A 20,337-nucleotide genomic window follows, 5' to 3' on the forward strand; every position below is an offset into this window, starting at 1 on the left:
GCACAGACTTCATTATTTGAATGAGGTTTCCAACGAAAGTCACAGACTGGTTTGTGTTGTATTTTAATCTGTCAATGCAAAAGTTTTCGGATTTAGTGTTATTAAAATTTAGCCTCACGAGAAAAAAAGAGAAACGTTCGATTATAGCATAACATTATTCAATTGGCTTTACATATGACCCGTTAATGTGGTATCGTCAGCGTATTGGTTGTTGTTGTTGTCGTCGTTGTCTTTGTCGACTTCGGTGTAACATTGTTTTTGTCCAATTTGTTTCAAATTTGAAACAAATTTTGGTGTGACTGGCAATTGCAATTTCAAGAACACATTTGGTTGAAATTAAACATTCTTTAGACATAGAAACAAGTGGATAAATTGAAGACAATTATACTCCTGATAATGAGAACCAGTTAGTAACATTCTTTCCAAAGTCTGTCAATTTGATAAGTTTAGTAAACCGACATCATGGCGTTTTCATTGTGTTTAGAAATCCGAAAATTTGTATGTACAGTGTATTTTTCTCGCCAAATCTGGCTCGTATTTTTCTTGCTAGATTTTGAATATATATTACTGTACTATTATTTGTTTTTTTTAAATACAATTCATGTTATATTATTCTATAAGGGACATTAAGATTAATATAGTTTATTTGGTTCTGTTTTTCTTGCCAAATGTTGGATAGATGTGTTGCTGTACTATTATTTTTTGGGAAATGTTATACAATTCATGCTATATTATTGAGATTAATAGAGTACATGTAGTATTATTTGGCGAACATGAATATTAATTCATTCATTATGTAATTATGATGACTTCATTGCCCTTATCTATTTTTGGTCAAAATTTTTCCCACCTAAATTTCCGCGCAAAATTTGTATATATGTTATTGTGTTGTTTCGTGATTTTATACTCTCTTTTTGTCACGCAAAGCAAGGATCGTACCAGTTGGTAAGTGCATTGTTAGTTTGTATTTAATCTAGATTCTCAATTGGCAAGATTGTAATAGTTACGCTCTGATTTTTTGTTTGCATTATTTTTTTCAAGGACGAGAAAACATGTTGCTTCTTCACACCTTCTTAATTGCGCCATAACAATCGTGATAAAGACAACTGCAGAATATCAAAAGAGTCGAGCTCAGTTACAACTTGTTTCAGTTACTTTGTATCGTCTTTCCTACGTTTCCGACTGTTCTACTCTGATAAGATAGATAAGATATTGTTGTATGCAACTTGGACGGATGTAAATAAAATTAAACCAATGTGGTGTTGTCCGTCCATATTCTGCAATATTTGTATATGCCAGGATCCACTTCAATTCTATTAAGTGTGGACATACTATTAAATAAACATTGTGAGGAAAATTGTGATTAATACATGTGATAATAACAAAGTAATTTTGTTCCTCGTAATGAATGTGGCGGCATTGCAGTACCAGAGAGGACAATCATGGAAGTTATTTCCGTTCAAGCTTTAAATATGAAGATTTGAACCGATTCAACGAATGGCATCCCTAATTCACTTAATAGTATATATGATGCTTTATAATCACTGTATAAAGCTGGAGATCATGAGATGTATAGTCATTTAGTTTGAAATGAACATATTGGTTATCATAATTATCCAAACTACAAAGTACGGACGTATTCAATAATTTACCGGAAAGTTACCAAAACTAACACTCCCACCGGCAAACAAAAGAATCTGCAAATATTCAAGGTAAAATGGGTATATCGAAGGTGAATCCGACTTCATTGTATCTTGTCCCATTTATAATTAGGGACAAAGGGCATCATGGTATCAAAAAGCATCATCAATCATCGATAAAAAAAATAAAGATAAAAAAGATAATATATATTTTGATATGAATAAAAACAGTAAAATTAGTGAACAAGCCAAATTTATTTTCTAGAAGGTATCGTCGTCGATATATTGCACATAATACCATAAATATACTTCACTATTTCTCATCCATTCTACTGCATTTCATCCACTCTATTAAACCCATCTAGCATTACAGTTTGAAAATACCACAAACTTTTAATCCAGTCATCTAAAAGACCCTCTTCGTGAGACATTGGACTGATGGCAGCCATAGCTCGTCTTAACATTGTCGTTTTTTTACGTGGGTTGCATGTGCATGCCACACATCCAACGCGTGTGACACCGCTATATTTCGCCCAGTAAAAGGAACTTATGTGAAGAACTTTTAAGGTCGTTAAGTGCGTATTAATTTCCAGTGAACTCGCGCGTCATGTCTAACCCATATACTGTGTGTGTATTCCAAGAATGGATGCGTCAGTCGCAAAACCGAGAATCCCTTCTCTATTACATGTAAAAACATACCTAGATTGTATTGTGAACTGCTGAGTTTGAGAATTTATGAAACAATTAATTGTTTCCTGAAACTAGGTAAACAAAGAAACGCCGAAGTCGTGCGATCGATCGAGATCTTGTGAGTAGGGAGTCGGGCCGAGTGTCATCACCGGAGAGTGACGTACATCGTGCAACTAACATGGCTAATGCTACACCCACCGATAGCGTGTGTACGTGGTGCAAGAAGACCGGGTTCCGTGTCTTGCGGTGTTCCCGGTGCAAGAAGGCAAGTTACTGCAACAAGCAGTGCCAGACAGCCGACTGGAAACTCGGACACAAGAACGAATGCAAGCCCGTTAATGAGTCGGATTGTGGGATTGTAAAAACCTGCTTGGTATGTAAGAAAACTGGTACCGACGTGTTGCGGTGTTCTCGCTGCAAAGAGGCGAGATATTGCACTAAAGCCTGTCAGAAAGCAGACTGGAGACGACATAAGGAAGAATGTAAAAGTAGAAACTCTAAGAAGACGCATTCTCATGGTGACGGCGACGAAGAAGAGTCCAATTTTGACTTTGAGTTTGACAATGACGAGTACGGCGACGATTATGATGATGATAATAATTATGATGATGGCGACGATGATATGTTTATGCCGGGACGCGGAAACCCCTTTCACCTGCCGAATGTTTCAATAATTAAGGATCTCCGCCTTATCCGTTTTGAAACAGAATTGTTCTTTCCTCCGCAAAGGCAAATCTTAGTCTGTAAGATCATCAAAGTTTGTCGATACTGGCCGGCCTCAATACGCCACGAAATTTGTATCGAAGACAGCAAGGGAAACACTACACGAGTGATGTTTTACCTAGATTTCGACAATCCGTTCCCTTACTTCGGTTGGCACCAACTACGGGAAGGCAATGGTATCGGTTTACTGGACCCGGTAATGCATCTCTTTTTGGATGGGCGTGTTGGAATACGCATCGATGAAGCCTTCGAGGTGAGAATCTTCGAGCGCTGACGACGACCTCATACGATTTACATACGCATCGTGGGATCTTATTGCCACTTGGCCAACGCTTGACTCCTCGTCATGATTTCGGCAAGGATTAGGGAATGTTTAATATAATTCATATAAGCACTTTCAAATGAATTGTTAATGTACTGTAAAATACTTTATTTTAGCTGGAATTAATTTTCGCTGAAAAGACTTTTTGGGTGTTTTTGTATGGAATTTATTTTCACTGATTTTTGATGAGTTGAATGTAAAGTATAGGAAATTTTATTTTCACTGAATCATTCCTTCAGCGAAAATAGCGAAAATTAATTCCAAGTGAAAATAAAGTACTAGTATTTCACAGTAATTGAAAACCACGACTTACGTGGCAATAATAGTTTATTTACATCGCATTATGACATCATTGCGTATATATAGACGGAATGTCACGTGACAGTGCTGCACATTTCAACCTTTAGACATATATAAATACAGTCTTATTATCATTATGTTGTATGACATATCATTATCAGACCTTCAAGATAAAGGGAATTAGCTTGTAAATGTATTTATAAAAAAAATATTGATCATCAGCTCAATTAAAATTATGTTAGTGATTTGCTCAGCAGCTTTAACAATGTCTGTGCTCACAAATGCACACACGTACCTTTAAGTAACACAGCATCTGTGTCGCCCACTTACTCAAAATGAGGCGCTTATATATTATATTTTTTCAAGGTACTGTAAATGCATTAATTATTCACTGTGTTTTAATTTCGATATTTTCGCTTATGAATATTACCCGCTAAATTAAATGCACGTGAAGTATATAATGTCAATAGAACTCATTGTTTTCCTTGCAAAATCGTGAAATTAAATATCAGTGAAAATAAGTGCTTTTACGGTGAGTTGCAACGCTGAGTGCATGTGACAACTGTAACAACGAACGCCGAAATAAACTGATCATGAAAACCGCTATCTCTGCGGGACACCAGCATGTGGTGTAGTGCGAACATCTGAGTACACGCCTATTTTTCTCGTTTTAATGTAGCTTCAATTTCGCGTTTAGTTTACGTTTTATTAACGTGTTATTGTTTTTATCATTCAATTTAACCAATAACTAAGGCACGATATTTGAGTGTTGTTTGATTGTAGGCATTAAACCTTCTTTTGTGTATTTTACAATTGTCCTGCTTTTTATTGATCATAGTCAAAAAGGTTCAATAACCGTTGGTCTATGCAAAGAGGGGAGGCAAGGGGGTAGCTGGTACGTTTTTACGGGAAATAAAAAGGGCTTTTCACAATTTACGAAGAAAAAAAAGACGTTTTTACAGTTTACAGTGTTAACAAATGGAACATTGAATGGTTCGAAAAGCTCTCCGACTCAAATTCTCCGCCATTGCTGCGCCGTTTGAAGAGACGCATGCGCATATTACCCTCGTAATGCTCTTCATTCGGCTAGAGGGCCTTTTACGTCTTGACATTCAATTTTGTAGTGAATTGTGTCATCTAGTCGTTTTACAGTTTCTAAAATGTAATTTCCCTGGATTATTCTTTACGATTTTTTATTTGGATGTGAATTTTTGTACGTACGAGAAAAATGACACATTTTTACAGTGTACGAACAAAATATTTGATTGATTACGTTGTACGTCTAGCCTGTGATTACAGAATTACGGAATTTTATTTTTTTTGAACGAAAATAACCCTTGCCCCCCCCCTCATTGAAATGTCATTGGTCTATGCAACAACTTACATGTAATCGTGGCAATTTCTTGGAAATTGATCAAGGTTAATTGTTTGTTCAGGAATTATAAATAAACACATTACCATTTAAATTCTTACAAATTGTTTTTTTGTACTTTGTTCACGAAGTTCCCGACCCCTATTGTTTTGTTGTTTGTGTATGAGTTTTAACTGCAGTGACGCATTGTGGGAGTTAACTTGTCTGAAACTTCTACGCATGTGCAGTTTCGTACGACAAAATGGCGAGTCTGGTTAGACTGGGATTACGAAGAGTTGCTTCGACGGGTACTAGGTATATTGCTGCAACTCAGCTAGTGCCAAGACATGTGCCACATAGTGCCAGATATTGCTCACAAGAATCGGAGATTAGAGATGGTAAGTTATACGACATTCGAGGGTGCTATCGGACTAACTTTTGTTTCAGTTCACCAACACCGGGTCGCTGCCATGACTGGTTCAACAGTTGATTCAGCAAGTAGACAAATTATGGCGCTCTTTGAATATATATATATATATTTTGACGACTTGCAAAATTTACTTAGACCAAAAAAAAGCTCATGATAATCACTGATATTATACTGAACCCTGTATATTACTTGAAATGAATTTATGGACATCAAAATCAACCCAACTCTGGGCGCAATCTCAACGCAAGGGCGTATCTTTGCAGGTGTCTGTGCGAAAATGAAATTATGTCCCAGGGCATCAAGTGTATTTTATCGTCTTTCGAACCATACTATCGCAAATAAACGCCACGCACTGAATATTAAGTACGATATTCTTATACATCAATTTATCAAATCCCATTACTTTTAGTTTAATTTTTCACCCGAATTATGTTATTTTTAAAGTAGCCATGAACGCACACAACTATCAAACGTTTTGATTTATCATATATGGAATATTACCGGTACTAGCAAACAGGCACTTTAATTACGAATGGAAATAAGGTTACTCACTAGACTAATTTCATCATAAGTATATGCCTTACAAAATGAGAATGAAACCCAATAATATTGATTATTCATAGAACTCTTGATCAAAATTATAATTAAATAATTTCTGTTCAGCTATTCCGAAATCAGTTCACAATATAAAAAAACTAGCATGCAATTGTAAACATTGCAACCAGGTAATACAATTGTAGTTCTCCCCTTTTATTTGACTAACTACAGATCAATTTTTGGTTTAGTGCATCATATTCACAAATATTTGCCTATCACTTGTATTTTCAATTCTCAGTAAGTTTTCAGTAAGTCCTGTTTTAAATGTAATGATTTGATTTTTTTTCACACATGACATCACTTTTGCCTCATTTACTTTTCGGTAGCCATTGGAATCAAATACTTTAAATACTACAGCCACATTGTGTGTTATTCTTATCTTCTTTTTTTTAGATAGAAAATATTCTGATAAGCATGAATGGATTAAATTAGATGGTGAAGTGGGAACAATAGGTGTATCAGATTATGCACAGGTAGGTGGAATCAGACTTTTCTATTTTTGTTACCAGTGTGTGAGGAGAATGTGTAATCTACTCGCCTGCAATTGCAGTGGATGTGAGCAGGTTCATTTTACAAATTTACTGACAATTAAGTGATCAGAGTATTTTGTAGATCTATCAACATGTTTATACTTCAACCCTCAGTCCCCAGTGTGAGTTTATACTTCTGATAAATATAATAAATAACTAGTAATTTAGGTTTACATATTTGAACAAGATTTTCATTTTTACAATTTACCCTATGTAATCTGTCTCTCCAGTGTTTAATGTCTGCCATATTATGGCAGTTTATTTATAACCACTTTATGCTGGGTGGCCTTTAACCTGGACCCCTATCTATGGTGGGCAAGGCCATGTCAGAATGTTCTACAATGCTTAGATGCGCACCACTGTATCATGTATTTCTATGGGCTCTGTGCAAGCTGCTGTGAAACTGGGGTCGAAGAGCTTCTAAAACAGTTAGTCAAGGAAACTGCACAAACTCAACTTTGAAGTAATCCTGAAAATCCAAATTTATACATGTAGGGGTAATCTTGTTACACTGCACAAAGAAGTGAGAGTTTTCGGCTTTTGTTTACACGGTGATCGTTGCATCTTTGGCCTTGTTTTACATGTTGTGATTTAATAATGCTGAAACATTTTTTTATATGTGTAATCAATTTAATGACAACTAAATTTTGTAGAACATCAGGTGCTAAATTTACAGCTTATATATAAAACATAAATGGGGAATAAGCTTGTGTTTTCACTGGATTTGATTATAGCAGCCTCATAAATCCCGGGAAAAAAACCTAATTTGCTTGTGTCATTGGAATTTGTAAATGAGGCGTGTAATTTTACCTCAGGGACATATTTGTTTTTTTTAAGCGGCTGGGCAGAATAGAGAAACAGAAAATTATTTTTTCCAGCCCCAATAATGATCATACATGTTTCATCTGGTACATCAATTCCAAGGTTACTGGGCCTTGTCAATTCAATTCAATTCATTGCATACGACATGTACAAGCAACATACAATAACTTCAGTTAGCATGAACATGATTGTGTGTGTGTAAAATACATGGCAAGGATAGCACAGCACATACAACCCAGTGTGTCAAATAGAAACTACCTACAGATGACAATTTTGTCACTATAACATTTCTAGCATATTTCCTCTGTTTTGCATATTTGGGGATGTGAGAGAAAAAAAATGATGTGGGATTTGATTCGTCTTGTTAAAAATAATATTATTTTAATAATCCAGTATAAAATAAAAACTGATGTTTTATATGCGCTTAATTACAGCAAATACAGTACTGTAAAAGGAACACTATTTATTTAGCTTCTTATTCTTTGATCTAGATTTTACTCTAGGTTTTTATGTTAGGGTCTCGTGCACTTAGCTTTCCTTTGTAGCCATTCACTTCTAATGAGATATTCAATAAATACCATACAGTGTATGTCATATTTAATATTCAACAAAGGAAACTTTGTGTAAATTAGGGAATATATAGTTTGGTTTATATTAATTGACGACACATATTAATTAAGCTTGTTTGATTGATCTATTGTGTGGATAATTGAACAACTTTCAGTTTAATGCTTCTTTGAGACCTCTGACAACATACATGTAATATGTCGAAAGTGTGAGTGACAGGTAATAATTCCAAGAATGAAATGATTTTGTAATTACTCGGGGTAAGTTATAATAATTTACACGAATCAGTTTTATTACAACAATTGTATTTATAAAATTAATTTAAGCGATGTTTTGATGTTGCTATGGTGATGGCATAATTTTAAGCCTACCTATGATTAATAGTGGAGTTATTGAATTTCTAAAATTGACATGCTGTGTTAGACTTGGTTTCACTTTACATTAGCATTCTTATTTGGCAAATCTGTGGATAGTGGATAGGTAATGAAAACTTAACTGTAGAATATATCACTAGACACTAGTCAGGAGGCTTTATTCATACTCAAAGGTCAATGACTTTGTAGGTCTGTCTGTCAAAAGGTTCAAGATAAAGCCAGGATATCTTTTAATGTAATATATTATATTAGCATAACATCTTCAATTTTAATTCTTGTTATTATTTGCTGCAGTGAAGTAAATCGTATTATTTATATTAAGTACTGTAAAGGGGGTAATTATTCACTGGGTTTTAATTTAGCTTATTTCGCTGACTGGAAAAATGCGCTAAATTAAAACACAGTGAATATGTAAAATTTAGCATAGAACACATTATTTTAATGACGAAACCGTGAATTTAAAACCCACTGAATATGCCTGAAATGGTAAATCAGTGAAATTTAAACCCAGTGAAAATTAGTAATTTTACAGTATTCCTGACAATTACTTTGGGGGAAATGAGAGCTGCTTTGACTTTGGTTTAATGTTGAATTATTATGATTCCTCGTAGCCAGTTTATTGAAGTGACATTTGTTTTAAATTCTTTGTATTTTTTTTTCCATTTCAGAATTTATAGTGTCAGTATGTGTATTATCTCATTGATACCACATTTAAAACAGATACTTGTATTATGTCTATCTGTCTGTGTCTGTATTCATTAATTAATTTTCACAAAGGTCACTATCCCTTAACATTCCCTGTAGTTATTTTCTTTTTTAAAATTACAACTTTACAGGGTTGTTTTTTGACCGACAACTGTGCGTTTTTTTTATGGTTAATACCTTGATAATCCCTTTACATACAGCTGTGCATGTGCATTTAAAAAATGGTCACTGCTTATAAAAATATTCAGATACACAATTTGAATTGCACAGAGGATTTATTGTACAGTCAACAATTTTTCTCACATGCCTTGTCAAACTTTGGATTCTTTAGAGCTAAATAGTACAATGGCTTGATCAAACTCTCTCAAATTTGGCCGTATTTTGATTAAATTTCCCCCACAGTTCCTCGATCCAACATTATCTTTTAGTTAAAGGAAAGGTAAACCTAGCCCCTATTCATGGTTGTTACACTATTACACTATGTTGATTTGACACAAAAATAACGATGGAAAGATTGTGCATACATGTAATAAACAGTATGAGTTATTGAGTGTTGTATTACCTAAATCCTGGATATCATAATAGGCAACATTGCAGCCCATCGATTCCCCTGATACAATTGCAGCCAATCGATTTCCCTGATACAATTGCAGCCAATCGATTCCCCTGATACAATTGCAGCCAATCGATTTCCCTGATACAATTGCGGTCAAACTCTGAACAGTTTGATACTTATTACTTATCATTTGTGTAAGGCGATTGCGGCTACATGGATGGTCAAAGATGGTCGTTTTTCAATTAAGTTAAAGCGTGATCGTCGCGCAGTGCATGTTCGAATTTCATGGAAATAAACAATGTATTTTACACGCGTTGTATAGGTTGCTATGAGTCCCATATCGAACAGGACGCAGTGTGACGACTGCCGCCCTTTGAACAACTGCAAATTTGATGTTCCAATATACGAACCTGTAAATATTTTGTATGTGCTAACGACAACATCGGGTAAGATGTTCGTGCATGTTGCAAAGTGAATTGACATGTCTGGGTCTCCTTTCTGTACTGTTGATGTATACGTAAAGTGTGCTGTATTAGCAGAGAATGTGGACTGAGTGAAATGAAACAATAATTAAAAAAAACAATAATTTACAACCCTATTTGTTATTTGTGCGAGTTATGACAACGTATGTGTAGTTATCAAGTTAAAAATCCATGCCGCCGACTGCAACTTGGCTTCAAGTTGATCAGTGTCCCAGTGTTTTGAAGTTTTGCAATGACGCTGATGACACATTGTAGCAAAGGCAGACTTTTGTTTATGCGAACCTGAGGTCAAATAAGCCAAAGCCTATGCAGCATCGGTACTGAATGGCACAAGTCACAGTTCCTGGATATTCCATTTAATATGCATCACTAGAACTATGTACAGTGGTCACTAATGTTGAATAACCCACGACTGAACTCGATTTGTTTATAACAATCAGTGGAATGGATGTTATGCAAAAGCCTGGATGCAGCTGTTTGTGTGTTTGTAAGGTGCTTCTCACCTCCATGGAAATTCCCCATCTAACTTCACACACATTTGTTCACCAGGCTCTCTCGTTCACACAACGTGTGCAACAATAATACAAATCCTCTTATTCATACTAGTTCATGGTAACTACGTAATCATGTATCTGGGCTAGGTTTACTTTTCCTTTACAATGTACCCACAGTATCTTGTTCCAACATCACCTCTTTATTAAGACACAATGCAGCTACCAGCATGTGATCTGTGAATAATGAATTTTCAAGGGAAACAATATTTTTATTTACTTGTTTTTAATAATTACCTTCTTGAATTTAATATTTACTTGTTTACCTCTTCAGGAAATGTGTATGTAGTGAAAATAAATTTCATATATGGGAATTTGAATAATTGGTGAAAACCTCTGTTATGGGCCTAACCAAATAAAAAACCTAATTCCTATTCAACTTTACATGTAGTCCAATGTAGTATTATAATATTAGGAACTACATGCGACCAAATATTACTTTCCCTTGTGGAACCAATGATTTATGAGTGGCACTAGTCCAGAGGGCTTTGTGCAATAGCATCTAAAGTTTCTTTTTTCATGTTCAAGCCAAAAATGAGGACTTTTAATTCAGGATCTACATTTCTTGGCCATACATTGACTGCTTTCATTCAAACAAATGAAAAACATGTTGTCACACATACATTTAAGCACTTCAATTTTTAATTTTATCAAATATGGTTGACTGGTCTAGTATCCACAGACTTGATTAGTTGTTGGTTGAAACTACATATTACTTTGCTAATTTCTATACTAGCCATTTTTCAGGTTCTCCAATGATATAAAATCCCTTAACATTTACTGGTACACAAATGATCTGGGATACTCCAATTTTTATACATGATTCGTATACAATTGAATACTGTGTACATTGCTTAGACGATTGTGATCTGAAAATCGCATTGTCCCTAAAAGTGTGGGGGGGTGGCGCTTAGTTGAACGTTGGTGCTGTGTCGGACGAGTATGGTACCTACAGATGCTTTCAGATAATCCACACACCTGATCACTTCAGGGTTGAATTTGCGTAGTTTAGGAAAGATTTCATTGGAAAAGCTCATTGGATTATGGGAAAATCAACGTTTATCAAGGCACATGTTGCACATGCACGTGATAATTCTTTCAAAGTTTTCTTTGATTTGTTCACTGCATAAATGTTCATCTGTTTCTCTGGCATGCAATGACCAATTGGTACACAGACAGGATTACAAGATACGTATGCATCTAATTCCTGTGATGCAGAGGAAAAGCGAACCTCTTGGTTTTGCCTGAGACCACACCCTCCCCCAGTGATAGCTATATTTGGGGATGTACAATCCTTAATATAATTTTTTTTTTTTTACATGCTAGGAATCTCTGGGTGATGTCGTCTATGTTGGTCTCCCCGAAGTGAACGCAAAAATTGAGAAAGATGGTAAGTTATATGATGAAAATAATAATTCTTCACTTTCACCCAGATGTATATGCTTTAGAAAATATTGAAATGCAGTGAAGCATGTATTGACTGTTGTGATTTGTATCGACTGTCGTGATTTGTATTGATGGTAATTTGTATTTACCATTGCGATCTGTATCGACTGTTGTGATTTGTATTGACCGTTGTGATTTGTATTGACAGTTGTGATTTGTATTGACTATTGATTTTGGCAATTGTTGATGGCTGCAATTACCCCAGCTGCCTCAATCTGTTTTCTCTGCATATCTGCAGTTCCTTTTATGTAATCTCCGATAAAGATCATACACCAAATCCATTTGTCTCCTGATGAAAAAATGTGAGGAAACATCCCATCACTGATAAATCTGTCATGGAAAGATACTTTACTCAAATAATGAAAATACTCCGATTTCAAAGTGTTTTTACCTATCAACCAGCACAGTAGTCATGACACAGCTACAGTAATTGTACAAAACTTGTATTGATTTACTGTGACTATGAAAATGTCTATTTTTTGTTGATTATTTGTGTTTATTTTGCAATTTATAGGTAATAACATTTTCTACCTGTCTAAAATGTGGAGTGCCTGCTTAAAATGACAAGTAGACAAGTGGCTGGCTTAAAGCCTGTACTAATACTAAACTCTGCATTGAATATCTGTGAAAGTGGAGGCATGACATTTCCACTCCAGTACTGTACCGTAAGGGGCATTACTGATGGAAATTATTTGTGATTTTGCTGAATTTTGTAGATGAATTTGGTGCTGTAGAAAGTGTTAAAGCCGCTAGTGAACTTTATACTCCAGTGTCCGGTGTTGTTGTTGAAGTCAATACTACCTTAGAAGATAAACCAAGTCTTATTAATAGTTCTCCTTATGTTGATGGTAAGTTTACATCTTGGTTGATTTAAAATCACTTCATGTTAAGGAGGCCTCCCTATGTTGATGGTAAGTTTACATCTTGGTTAATTTAAAATCATTTCATGTTAAGGAGGCCTCCCTATGTTTATGGTAAGTTTACATCTTGGTTAATTTAAAATCATTTCATGTTAAGGAGGTCTCCCTATGTTGATGGTAAGTTTACATCTTGGTTGATTTAAAATCACTTCATGTTAAGGAGGCCTCTTTATGATGATGGAAGTTTACATCTTGGTTAATTTAAAATCATTTCATGTTAAGGTGGCCTCCCTATGTTTATGGTAAGTTTACATCTTGGTTAATTTAAAATCACTTCGTGTTAAGGAGGCCTCCCTATGTTGATGGTAAGTTTACATCTTGGTTAATTTAAAATGACTTCATGTTAAGGAGTTCTCCCTATGATGATGGAAGATTACATCTTGGTTGATTTAAAATCACTTCATGTTAAGGAGGCCTCCTTATGATGATGGTAAATTTACATCTTGGTTGATTTAAAATCATTTTATGTTAAGGTCTCCCTATGATGATGGTAAGTTTACATCTTGGTTGATTTAAAATCACTTCATGTTAAGGAGGTCTCCCTATGATGCTGGTGAGTTTACATCTTGGTTGATTTTAAATCATTTCATGTTAATGTCTTCCTATGATGATGGTAAGTTTACATCTTGGTTGATTTTAAATCATTTCATGTTAAGGAGGCCTCCCTATGTTCATGGTAAGTTTACATCTTGGTTGATTTAAAATCATTTCATGTTAAGGTGGCCTCCCTATTTTCATGGTAAGTTTACATCTTGGTTGATTTAAAATTATTTCATATTAAGGAGGTCTCCCTATGATGATGGAAGATTACATCTTCACTTCATGTTAAGGGCAAGTTTTTACCACAGCAGATTTAAATCACTTCATCTTAAGGTATTTTCTGTGTGGTGATGTGAAGTTGCAGTACAGAATTCTTTTACCTGACGAAGACATAGAATAGTGTAATTGCACTGAGAAAAGGATTTTGCTTCTCGACATAGGGAAAATGATGCAGTGATGGGTTTTTTTTTTCTGTTAAGATTATTTAATCCTACAACAACAAGATACAAGTTAAACATTTAATATTTATTGAATAATGCTTTTAAATACATGCACTAATGATTGATTTAGAGTATCAAAACATCCTTTAAAACCGAGAATAAAACATCTACCTTAATGAATACATGGATGCACCAATGATTTTAACGCTGATTTAATTTTGATTCCTCCGCAGGTTGGATCATAAAAGTGAAGTTATCATCACCGGAAGAAACCACAGAATTAATGGATGCAAAACAGTATGGCGCTTTTTTAAAAGAGAGTGAACAATAAGGATCAGGGATTTCTTTCTACATTTCAAATCATTTTTACAGTTTGTTTATCATATAAACATCATATAATCACATTTTAAGTATGTTTTAATCTCTAACACTCGCACAGTTAAATTTCTCAACTCTGGGAAAAGGGGGTTAGAATTATTTATACTCTGTGATGTTTGATTTTGTTAGGTGAATGGTTCATACACATTCAGTTTTCAGCTTTTCAAATAAATGCTACAAGTTTCTTTCTCAATGTAAATTGATCAATTCGACTCTGGTATCTAAAATTTTGTCTTCACCTAATCTAATTTCTTAATCTCTGGTTAACAATACTTTCTATAACTTGGTTAACTTAGGGCAGGGTGGGGGTCTAGTATTCTGAAATAATAACACACTTCTGTGACATTACGGTTATAGTAACACATTGCATTACACCTATGTACAAATGCATGTATTTAATTTGTTATATTGCAAATTAGAATGAAGTTATTGTAATTGGTGGTGGCTGCACCTTGTTATTTTTTCCCCCCTTGATTGTCAAATGAGAAGTGATATTAATTAAAATATATGGTATTTTTGATTACATCAAAATAATAACAGGATAAGAAAACAATAAATTGAAATATGGATGTAAATTTAAACTGTCCTCATCATTCAACAACAATTTGAAGTATGTAGGGTGGTTTTTTTTTATTGGGTTTTCGTGTTTGATGATCTTGCAATTGTAAAAGTTTTAGGAGCATAAGTGGATAGGGTTTAGATACTCCAAAGAAAATTGGTCAGTATGGGTTTTTCTTTATATATGAACCTTATTGAAGTGGGCGGGTTTGCAAGTAAATATCTGGATTTGTTGTTTATGTGCTCTTTAATTTGCAAATAAAGGATTTGGATTAACTAAAATAATTACTGGTGCTGTTTTTTCACTTGCATGATTGAGTGAAGGATGGGGTGGTATGTGGCTAGTATAACAATTCGTAGGTTGTGAGGCATAGCATGGTATACGACTAGTAGTGGAATAACTAGTGGGTTGTGAGGGATAGCATAGTATATGACTAGTGGAATAATGGATGAGTTGTGTGGTATATGACCAGTGGAACAATGGGTAGGTTGTCAGGGATAGCGTGGTATATGACCAGTAGTGGAATAATGGATGGGTTGTGTGGTATATGGCCAGTGGAACAATGGATAGGTTGTCGGGGATGGCATGGTATATGACCAGTAGTGGAACAATGGGTAGGTTGTCAGGGATGGCATGGTATATGACCAGTAGTGGAATAATGGATGGGTTGTGTGGTATATGACCAGTGGAACAATAGGTAGGTTGTCAGGGATGGCGTGGTATATGACCAGTAGTGGAGTAATGGATGAGTTGTGTGGTATATGACCAGTGGAACAATGGGTAGGTTGTCAGGGATGGTGTGGTATATGACCAGTAGTGGAATAATGGATGAGTTGTGTGGTATATAGCCAGTGGAACAATTGATGGGTTGTCAGGGATAGCGTGGTATATGACCAGTAGTGGAATAATGGATGAGTTGTGTTGTATATGGCCAGTGGAACAATTGATGGGTTGTCAGGGATGGCATGGTATATGACCAGTAGTGGAATAATGGATGGGTTGTGTGGTATATGGCCAGTGGAACAATGGGTAGGTTGTCAGGGATGGCGTGGTATATGACCAGTAGTGGAATAATGCACGAGTTGTGTGGTATATAGCCAGTGGAACAATTGATGGGTTGTCAGGGATAGCGTGGTATATGACCAGTAGTGGAATAATGGATGGGTTGTGTGGTATATGGCCAGTGGAACAATTGATGGGTTGTCAGGGATAGCGTGGTATATGACCAGTAGTGGAATAATGGATGGGTTGTGTGGTATATGACCAGTGGAACAATTGATGGGTTGTCAGGGATAGCGTGGTATATGACCAGTAGTGGAATAATGGATGGATTGTGTGGTATATAGCCAGTGGAACAATGGGTAGGTTGTCAGGGATAGCGTGGTATATGACCAGTAGTGGAATAATGGATGGGTTGTGTGGTATATGACCAGTGGAACAATTGATAGGTTGTCAGGGATGGCATGGTATATGACCAGTAGTGGAATAATGGATGGGTTGTGTGGTATATGACCAGTGGAACAATGGATGGGTTGTCAGGGATGGCATAGTATATGACCAGTAGTGGAATAATGAATGGGTTGTGTGGTATATGACCAGTTGAACAATGGGTAGGTTGTCAGGGATAGCGTGGTATATGACTAGTAGTGGAATAATGGATGGGTTGTGTGGTATATGACCAGTGGAACAATTGATAGGTTGTCAGGGATGGCATGGTATATGACCAGTAGTGGAATAATGGATGGGTTGTGTGGTATATGGCCAGTGGAACAATTGATGGGTTGTCAGGGATAGCGTGGTATATGACCAGTAGTGGAATAATGGATGGGTTGTGTGGTATATAGCCAGTGGAACAATGAGTAGGTTGTCAGGGATAGCGTGGTATATGACCAGTAGTGGAATAATGGATGGATTGTGTGGTATATAGCCAGTGGAACAATTGATGGGTTGTCAGGGATAGCGTGGTATATGACCAGTAGTGGAATAATGGATGGGTTGTGTGGTATATGGCCAGTGGAACAATTGATGGGTTGTCAGAGATGGTGTGGTATATGACCAGTAGTGGAATAATTAACGAGTTGTGTGGTATATGGCCAGTGGAACAATGGGTAGGTTGTCAGGGATAGCGTGGTATATGACCAGTAGTGGAATAATGGATGGGTTGTGTGGTATATGGCCAGTGGAACAATTGATGGGTTGTCAGGGATGGTGTGGTATATGACCAGTAGTGGAATAATTAACGAGTTGTGTGGTATATAGTCAGTGGAACAATGGGTAGGTTGTCAGGGATGGCAATGCATATGACCAGTAGTGGAATAATGGATGGGTTGTGTGGTATATGACCAGTTGAACAATTGATGGGTTGTCAGGGATGGTGTGGTATATGACCAGTAGTGGAATAATTAACGAGTTGTGTGGTATATAGTCAGTGGAACAATGAGTAGGTTGTCAGGGATAGCGTGGTATATGACCAGCAGTGGAATAATGGGCGAGTTGTGTGGTATATGACCAGTAGAACAATTGATGGGTTGTCAAGGATGGCAATGCATATGACCAGTAGTGGAATAATGGATGGGTTGTGTGGTATATGACCAGTGGAACAATGGGTAGGTTGTCAGGGATGGTGTGGTATATGACCAGTAGTGGAATAATGGATGGGTTGTGTTATATATGACCAGTGGAACAGTGGGTAGGTTGTCAGGGATAGCGTGGTATATGACCAGTAGTGGAATAATGGATGAGTTGTGTGGTATATGACCAGTGGAACAATGGGTAGGTTGTCAGGGATGGTGTGGTATATGACCAGTAGTGGAATAATGGATGGGTTGTGTTATATATGACCAGTGGAACAATGGGTAGGTTGTCAGGGATAGCGTGGTATATGACCAGTAGTGGAATACTGGATGGGTTGTGTGGTATATGGCCAGTGGAACAATGGGTAGGTTGTCAGGGATGGTGTGGTATATGACCAGTAGTGGAATAATGGATGGGTTGTGTTATATATGACCAGTGGAACAATGGGTAGGTTGTCAGGGATAGCGTGGTATATGACCAGTAGTGGAATAATGGATGAGTTGTGTGGTATATGACCAGTGGAACAATGGGTAGGTTGTCAGGGATAGCGTGGTATATGACCAGTAGGGGAATAATGGATGAGTTGTGTGGTATATGGTCAGTGGAACAATTGGTGGGTTGTCAAGAATGGCAATGCATATGACCAGTAGTGGAATAATGGATGGGTTGTGTGGTATATGACCAGTGGAACAATGGGTAGGTTGTCAGGGATGGCGTGGTATATGACCAGTAGTGGAATAATGGATGAGTTGTGTGGTATATGACCAGTGGAACAATGGGTAGGTTGTCAGGGATGGCGTGGTATATGACCAGTAGTGGAATAATGGATGGGTTGTGTGGTATATGACCAGTGGAACAATGGGTAGGTTGTCAGGGATGGCGTGGTATATGACCAGTAGTGGAATAATGGATGGGTTGTGTGGTATATAGCCAGTGGAACAATTGATGGGTTGTCAGGGATGGCATGGTATATGACCAGTAGTGGAATAATGGATGGTTTGTGTGGTATATAGCCAGTGGAACAATGGGTAGGTTGTCAGGGATGGCATGGTATATGACCAGTAGTGGAATAATGGATGGGTTGTGTGGTATATGACCAGTGGAACAATGGGTAGGTTGTCAGGGATGGCGTGGTATATGACCAGTAGTGGAATAATGGATGGGTTGTGTGGTATATGACCAGTGGAACAATGGGTAGGTTGTCAGGGATGGCGTGGTATATGACCAGTAGTGGAATAATGGATGAGTTGTGTGGTATATGGTCAGTGGAACAACGGATGGGTTGTCAAGGATGGCAATGCATATGACCAGTAGTGGAATAATGGATGGGTTGTGTGGTATATGACCAGTGGAACAATTGGTAGGTTGTCAGGGATGGCGTGGTATATGACCAGTAGTGGAATAATGGATGGGTTGTGTGGTATATGGCCAGTGGAACAATTGGTAGGTTGTCAGGGATGGCGTGGTATATGACCAGTAGTGGAATAATGGATGGGTTGTGTGGTATATGGCCAGTGGAACAATTGGTAGGTTGTCAGGGATGGCGTGGTATATGACCAGTAGTGGAATAATGGATGGGTTGTGTGGTATATGGCCAGTGGAACAATTGGTAGGTTGTCAGGGATGGCGTGGTATATGACCAGTAGTGGAATAATGGATGGGTTGTGTGGTATATGGCCAGTGGAACAATTGGTAGGTTGTCAGGGATGGCGTGGTATATGACCAGTAGTGGAATAATGGATGGGTTGTGTGGTATATGGCCAGTGGAACAATTGGTAGGTTGTCAGGGATGGCGTGGTATATGACCAGTAGTGGAATAATGGATGAGTTGTGTGGTATATGGTCAGTGGAACAATTGGTGGGTTGTCAAGAATGGCAATGCATATGACCAGTAGTGGAATAATGGATGGGTTGTGTGGTATATGGCCAGTGGAACAATTGGTAGGTTGTCAGGGATGGCGTGGTATATGACCAGTAGTGGAATAATGGATGGGTTGTGTGGTATATGGCCAGTGGAACAATTGGTAGGTTGTCAGGGATGGCGTGGTATATGACCAGTAGTGGAATAATGGATGGGTTGTGTGGTATATGGCCAGTGGAACAATTGGTAGGTTGTCAGGGATGGCGTGGTATATGACCAGTAGTGGAATAATGGATGGGTTGTGTGGTATATGGCCAGTGGAACAATTGGTAGGTTGTCAGGGATGGCGTGGTATATGACCAGTAGTGGAATAATGGATGGGTTGTGTGGTATATGACCAGTGGAACAATGGGTAGGTTGTCAGGGATAGCGTGGTATATGACCAGTAGTGGAATAATGGATGAGTTGTGTGGTGTATGGCCAGTGGAACAATGGGTAGGTTGTCAGGGATGGCGTGGTATATGACCAGTAGTGGAATAATGGATGAGTTGTGTGGTATATGGTCAGTGGAACAATGGATGGGTTGTCAAGGATGGCAATGCATATGACCAGTAGTGGAATAATGGATGGGTTGTGTGGTATATGACAAGTGGAACAATTGGTAGGTTGTCAGGGATGGCGTGGTATTTGACCAGTAGTGGAATAATGGATGGGTTGTGTGGTATATGGCCAGTGGAACAATGGGTAGGTTGTCAGGGATGGTGTGGTATATGACCAGTAGTGGAATAATGGATGGGTTGTGTTATATATGACCAGTGGAACAATGGGTAGGTTGTCAGGGATAGCGTGGTATATGACCAGTAGTGGAATAATGGATGAGTTGTGTGGTATATGACCAGTGGAACAATGGGTAGGTTGTCAGGGATAGCGTGGTATATGACCAGTAGTGGAATAATGGATGAGTTGTGTGGTATATGGT

At 37.2% G+C, this 20,337-nt stretch overlaps 1 protein-coding gene across 1 annotated transcript; it reads left to right on the plus strand.

The window, feature by feature from the left end:
- Nucleotides 1-5,259: 5,259 nt before the first annotated feature.
- On the plus strand, nt 5,260-15,207 carry LOC144352603 (uncharacterized). Its single transcript, XM_085500449.1, has 5 exons — nt 5,260-5,424; nt 6,447-6,526; nt 11,967-12,030; nt 12,803-12,934; nt 14,220-15,207. Exons 1-5 carry the CDS (start codon nt 5,289-5,291, stop codon nt 14,315-14,317), a joined length of 510 nt encoding a protein of 169 aa, XP_085356575.1. The 5' UTR covers nt 5,260-5,288; the 3' UTR covers nt 14,318-15,207.
- The last annotated feature ends 5,130 nt before the right edge of the window (nt 15,208-20,337 follow it).

The sequence above is a fragment of the Saccoglossus kowalevskii genome, chromosome 6 (genome assembly GCF_978046115.1).
Source record: "Saccoglossus kowalevskii chromosome 6, keSacKowa6.1, whole genome shotgun sequence".
NCBI lineage: Eukaryota > Metazoa > Hemichordata > Enteropneusta > Harrimaniidae > Saccoglossus > Saccoglossus kowalevskii.